At 55.3% G+C, this 6,320-nt stretch overlaps 2 protein-coding genes across 2 annotated transcripts; one reads left to right on the top strand and one right to left on the bottom strand.

Moving 5' to 3' along the window:
• Positions 1-3,325: 3,325 nt before the first annotated feature.
• VDBG_04622 (conserved hypothetical protein) lies at positions 3,326-4,453 on the bottom strand (the record flags this gene model as incomplete). Its single annotated transcript, XM_003004970.1, has 1 exon — positions 3,326-4,453. One exon carries the CDS (start codon positions 4,451-4,453, stop codon positions 3,326-3,328), a length of 1,128 nt encoding a protein of 375 aa, XP_003005016.1.
• Positions 4,454-6,052: 1,599 nt separating this feature from the next.
• VDBG_04621 (conserved hypothetical protein) lies at positions 6,053-6,142 on the top strand (the record flags this gene model as incomplete). Its single annotated transcript, XM_003004969.1, has 1 exon — positions 6,053-6,142. One exon carries the CDS (start codon positions 6,053-6,055, stop codon positions 6,140-6,142), a length of 90 nt encoding a protein of 29 aa, XP_003005015.1.
• Positions 6,143-6,320: the final 178 nt, after the last annotated feature.

Below are 6,320 nucleotides of genomic sequence, written 5' to 3'. Positions count from 1 at the left end.
TTCGTTGAAAGCCTTCAACATGACACAGCCATAATGCAGGACATCTTTCATGGAATTCTCGAGCTCTGTTACGTTTCTCCCAGTTTCTGAACTTCACACCGCAGAATGGAGTCAATCCTTCCCCCTCATATCCCTGGAGGCCTGCAACCCCCCCTATTGTGATCTCGATCGGCAGCACCCGAAGCATGGTTGGGCACATTGTCTCGTTGTTCAATCTGAGACAGAAACCCGCTTGAAGCAGCGGATGTGCTGATCATGATCCACCTTGTCTCACTCCAGAGAAAGTACTTGTACGCAGTGATCGTAAATCCGGCAGCAAGGCCTCGAACGGCGTGCTGCCCCTCTGTGAACCTACAGTCTCGAAGAATGATTATTTTACAGCCGTCGAGATTGTAGCATCTCGCTCGAAGACCCTGTGGCTTCGAAGAACGTGACATTGGATCGCGGCTACTTGTGGACTCGGGCGAAGATCTGCATGGGCAGTTGGTTCTGTAGATGTTCGCGATCCTGAGCGCTTTGTGGCGTCGTCTGTTGGGGTAAAGCTTGCCAAGAATGTCTCAAAATGGTGAGAAGTCGAACGAAGACGACTGTTGGCCGTCTTCCCGGCCATCCCACGATGAGGCAGTGCAAGACTTCTCGTTAGTAGGCAGTACACTACGATCTCGCGCGTTCTCGACGCGACGGGAAAAAAAACGTCTAAGCCGAATGGGAAGGACATTTTCTCATAGCAGCACCACTCAAGTGAACAGGTGTTTGGGTCATCAACCAAGGACTATCTGCGTAGGCAGGAAGGACTGCATCGAGGACGCACGATCATCCCCTTCCCAAAACAGCTTGGTGGGCCACCTCGTGCTGCGAAATTAAGTGTGCGACAGAAAGCGACAGCATCTCAACAGCAAGCAGCTACCTCAATGCTATATGGTATGTATTCACATCGTAAGAACATTCCGTCATCCATACTCCGACCCACTAGTGGCAACATCGCAGGAAGGCAGGCCTCCTCATCTCGGATATCTGTTTTAGGCGTGCGCCTTAGAACATGACAAGTTATATATCTGATCTATCAGTTTTTTTGAACGCCGGGTCTGATCTCAAGCCGTCAACGGAACAATTTCTGTGGATCCTAGCCCCTTAAAGGTCGTGTGGCGTTGCGACACTCCGAAAAAGGTTATGAGGATTCAAACTTGACATTCCTAGATGGATGCGCGCCGATCTTGAAAGTTGTAGCACATGGTCTATTCGAAAGGATGGCACTCATCTCATGTTTGCATGCAAATCTATACTGTAGCTTTTGGCTGTCATCTTACTGAGGTAGGTTGTCTGTCGAAGAAACATAGATGAGATATTTCCATGTCGTTGTGTTTCATGACTTATAACTTTTTATCAGCATGCACATAAGGTTTTTGTCACAAGACCCGGAACGGACCTGCAGGTTAGTCCAAAGAAAGACACAAATCAGCACCGACGCGAAGCGTCTGCGATCCCAAGTACTGGAAGACGAAACCCAGTGCACATCTCTTCCCGCAGAAACGATGTCACGAAAAAGAAATCTTTTGGGCCAATCACTACGTTTGAAGGTCCGGAGCCATCTGGGCTCTGTGTAAACTTTGTGTAGTCATCATAAAGCTGACATTTCCATTTCTTGAAAGCAGGGTACGGAATGGTGTGCTTCGTCAGCCTTGGTACTGTTGCTGATGCAGGCCGTGACCTGACATTTTCCTGAAGAACGCCGAAAATGACTTTCCTGATGATGAAATCATCATGGCATCAGTCAGGACCTTGGAGGCCGAAAATGAAGAGCTTGTCAACCTCAAGGCACTGATTTCTAGGCAGCGCGCAAGCTGAACCCCACAGATAGTCGGGCAGGCCCAATATGTTGCTCACGTGGATCTTAAACCCCTGGCCGCTTCTCACAAGCTAGATTCCTTAGCTTTCAGTGTTGACTGAGGACAAACTGTTCCGGAAAAAGATGGCTTGCATGTCTTCCGCGAATGAATTTGAGGCCATTGCATATTCATTCTGAACTGGAAGTCTACTTAAAAGTTGCTAATTCATTATGCTTTCTGAGTGTCGCGAAGTCGACCGAGATCAGGTGGAAATGGCAGCACGTCATTGAACTTTTGCTTTGAAACGGGCAAAGACCGCAGCGCAAGATGCGTCAACTCGAGAGTAGCAGGCATCTTCTCTGAAGTGCTAGGTGGCCCTGCGGAGCTACTAAGCAGAGTGAAGAGGCTTTTCCACGCGGGGTCCGCAGGCAATAGAGTATGGGCAGGAGGTCGTCATAGATGTCAATACTGGCCCTCCGTAGCTTAGGAGCTCTCCGAAATCCTTGCATATACGTTCTCGTAGCCTTTAGCCCCTTTGCCCGTGGCTCCGCAGGGTCTCCTGCATGCTCACAGGTGTTCCACGGAACATCACGAGGGACGAGCAGGCTAGTGTTGCAATTCAACAAGCATAAGCGATTTCCCATGCACAGGGCTTTAGGCTCTTCTTCTCGTTCGAGAACGCGGGGCTTGGGGATTGGGAGAAGGACGAGGTATCGGATCCATCAACAAATAGAAAGGGTCCAGAGCCTTCTACCACCACAACTGACAGCCTCTAGTGTCAGACCTTGAAGGTCTCGGTGCTGCTGCAGAATGGGCAGAGATCAAGGCCGGCGCTGGCTGGTTCTTTGTGACAGCTTGGTCTTCTCCGGTATGTGATGCTCATCCGTGCCTCTCAAATAGGACTTACGAGTTCTTCACCGATATAGTCTTGTAGCATGGCGTTGCTGTCGTCGTCGGCACTGAATGCAGATCTCATGAAAAGTTATCTTTTAGTCTGAAGTAATTGAGACTCGGTTGAATCAATGTTGGCAGGTCGCCAAGCACGCCGACGCTGTCGCCAACAGCTTGCATGGACCCACCGTGTCTCGCTGTCAGATCGCACCATGGTTGACGGGAATCAGTTGGGATTCCGTCGCTTCTCCGAGAACCTATTTATGGTTTTTATCGCCCGTCTTCACATCCGTTCTTCGGCCTGTTGTCTTGAATGCTGTCCTAATACTGGTCTGTATTGAGCTATTGACCCCCAGAAAACACCCAAACGCCAAACGTGACGCACATACGCCCACGATCCCGGACAATGCATCGGAGATCCCCAAACACCAGCGCAGCGCGTATGCCAATCGTAAGCCAAAGCACAAGGGGGATATCCTACTTCTACAAGGCAGCCGCCTAGATCCTCATGACAATTTCCCTGCCCGCCTTTCGAATGAAAAACGTTTCACGCACCCATGCTTCGAATGACTGTCCCTTCACACGGTTTGCGACTCGACGAATACCACTCATGAATCCTGCGTCATGTGGGCGAGATCGAGCTCGTTCTGCACGAGCCTCTCGAAATCGTCGCGGTCGATACCCGAGGCCTGCGACAGCTGCCACAAGCTGCGAATGCTCTTGGACACGTGCTGCTTGATGGCAAAGCCGCTGGCCTCCTGCCTGCCGGCCATCTCCTCGAAGCGCTCGACGGTGCGGCTGCCGTTGCTGCTGGCGCTCGACGCCGGGCGCGGATGCAGCACCTGAGCGGAGCGTCGCTCGGCCTCGAGATCGGGGCCGGGGCTCGCAGGCTTCTCGGCCTGGGGCTGGACGAGCATGCGGGCAGGTGGCGATACCTCGGGCTGCTGCTGCGACTGGGCGAGCGGCTCCTCGTCGGGGTCGTGGTTGTCCATGGCTGGCTGCACATCGTCATACTGGGCGTAGTAGCTGTCCTCCGCCGAGTCGGTGCGGAACATGCCGAGGTGCGAGGAGGGCTGGGGCGCCAGGGGCGCGGGAGATCGCTGGGGAGCCGGTGACCAGGCGGGCGTCTCGTTGTACTGGTTCCAGTAGTCGTCGTTGCCGTCGTCCATGTCGGGCGTGCCGGAGAAGCCTGGCGTGACCGACGCCGCCGCAGGTGCCGCCCTGCCCTCCTCGAAGGCCTTGTCGGCCTCTGCCATGGTCGAGTGGCCGGCGAACTCTGCAAAAGGGTTCGGCTTCTCGGCGACCGTGACCTCTCCGACCCTCCACCCATCGCCGCCGCCATCCTGGTCGCCAACGCAGTACACGAGCTTAAAGGCGAGCTCGAGCTCCTCCAGGACCACAAAGGCGTTGAGGGTTTCGAGATCGAGACGGCGGTACTTCGTCTTGGCATCATACTCCCAGTCGACCTCGACCTCACCGGATACCTGGTGAGGCTCGAGACGGCCGCTCTGGACGACCTCGGAGAGACGGGCCGTTTTGGCGGCATCGTAGCTGAGCAGACGAAGCCAGGGCTCTGTGCTGTTGAGGCCAAGAAGCTGGACTCTTTGCCTCAGAATGGGGGAGAGCAGGGGCAGGACACCGATGGCGGGCTGTTTTGAGACGGCGGCGGCAGGGAGAGCGGGCAGGATGGGGGCCAGCAGGGCGCCGATGTTTGGCATCTCGACTCTGGAAGACATGATGGAGGTGGTGTTTTGACGGCGGATGCGAGGCGCTTGATGCCGAATGCGAGGTGTTTGTGGAGGAGGAGGAGGAGGAGGAGGAGGAGGAGGGCAAACAGGATGAGACGGTTCAGAGAGGGGTATCCAAAAGTTAGTGACGGAGGGAGGCAGTGGTGATGTCGAGGACTGCGTGGTGGTGGGCGCGGGTGTCACATGCACATGCTTCGTGAGCCGTCGACCAACGGAAAAGGAAGAGTCTGTCTGTCTGGCGTCGCAGGTCTGGCGTCGTGGCGCACGAAAGCAAGCTCTGGTTGTGAGGATGGAGCACCTAGGTACGTGATGATGATGCAAGGCAGAGAAGGAAGGTGAGTGACGAGAAGCTTGAGAAGGCAAGGAGAGAGAGAGAGAGAGAGAGAGAGAGAGAGAACGAGAGCAAGAGATGTCGTCTCGTCTCATCTCGCATGGCTCCTGCCCGAGTTTGGCGTCGCACTGCAAAAGGCTCGAGGGCAACTCCCTCTGGTCCGCGCCTGATGGGTCTGCTGGGTCCCTGCTTCCCTCTTTCGCTGAGGTCTGCGGTCACAGGTGGTGTGCCTCGAGCCAATGAGGCGCCGCGGGGCGTCCTGGTTTCGGACGAGAGGAGCCAGTGAGCGGGTGAAGAATTGCGGTTATGGCCAAAGTGGGGTGCGGGACCTGGCTCGTGCGGCGGGGCTTAGGTGCGTTAGGTGCAGTAGGTGCTGTTGGGGACCTGAATGCGTAGCCGGGAATCGAACTCCAGGCGCCAGGTTCTCGATGGTTTTGGCTTTGGCTTGTGAATCTCACGATGCGCTGCTATGCACTGCACCGCATGCATTGCGATGCTATTTGCTTTCTTGCCTGGTTTCTTGCCTGGTTACCAACTTGACTGCCTGCCTGACGCTGTGCCAGCATCATTTGCTTCGGAAGACTCCATGAACTTGCAGAACTCTGTTTGAAACGAATTATCCAACGCATCATAGAATGTCACTACCCATGAACAGGCTGTTTAGCGACCCGGAATCGCGGTGCTTCGGAACTGGGTTCGGCACATTCCTCCAGCCCTTCCCTTCAGTGGACGGAAGAACACAACGCCTCTGCACAGGGACGTGGTCATGGCGGGTCAACCTGGCGTCTGGCCCTTCTAGCCCGCCGTAGCTGACGGAAGAAACAGCGGCCTGTAGCGGGACAATAACCGCTACTATGCGCCTGGCGCCGTGTACCGCGTCCATTTACCGCATCTCGTGGCCATGTCGTCACGAATTCCAGGGGTCCTGCGATAAGAGGATAAGGAAAGAAGGGAAGTGTGACTGATTTTGCCATTGCAGGAACACATTGGCACGCGACAACTTCCTGCAGTCACCACCTCAGTCATTACCATCAGCTCCTCCATTGCAATTGCATGCCATTCTACGAGGCCAGTGTTCCATTTCATTAAACAATCGACCGTTCCAGCATTATCATCATCACACAGCTCGAATCTCCGGCTCACGCTGTGCGGCACTCACGCTGTGCGGCACCCACGCCTGGGTCCAAAGCCCCAAACCAACAACCCTCCCTGCCCTCCGCCGCGCTCCTAGCGGCCACAATAGGAGACCCGGATGAATGTCCTCGAGCGCAACACGCCTCAAGGATGAGGGATCCAAGCTCCAGGTCGTCATGGCCGGTGCGACAGCCGGCCTCGTCTCACGGTGAGCCTCTTCCACCTCCTCAGTGACTGCCTCTTCTCGGACTACTCTAACGATGTCTCGCCTACAGCTTCGTCATCGCGCCCCTCGACGTCGTCAAGATCCGACTCCAGCTGCAATCCCACTCCCTCTCCGACCCCCTCTCCCACCCCGCCGCCCAGGGCGGGCCCATCTACAAGGGCACG

This window comes from Verticillium alfalfae, genomic scaffold (assembly GCF_000150825.1).
Source record: "Verticillium alfalfae VaMs.102 supercont1.5 genomic scaffold, whole genome shotgun sequence".
NCBI lineage: Eukaryota > Fungi > Ascomycota > Sordariomycetes > Glomerellales > Plectosphaerellaceae > Verticillium > Verticillium alfalfae.
The sequence above is the reverse complement of the archived record's forward strand: the minus strand, read 5'-3'. Positions and strand labels throughout refer to the sequence as shown.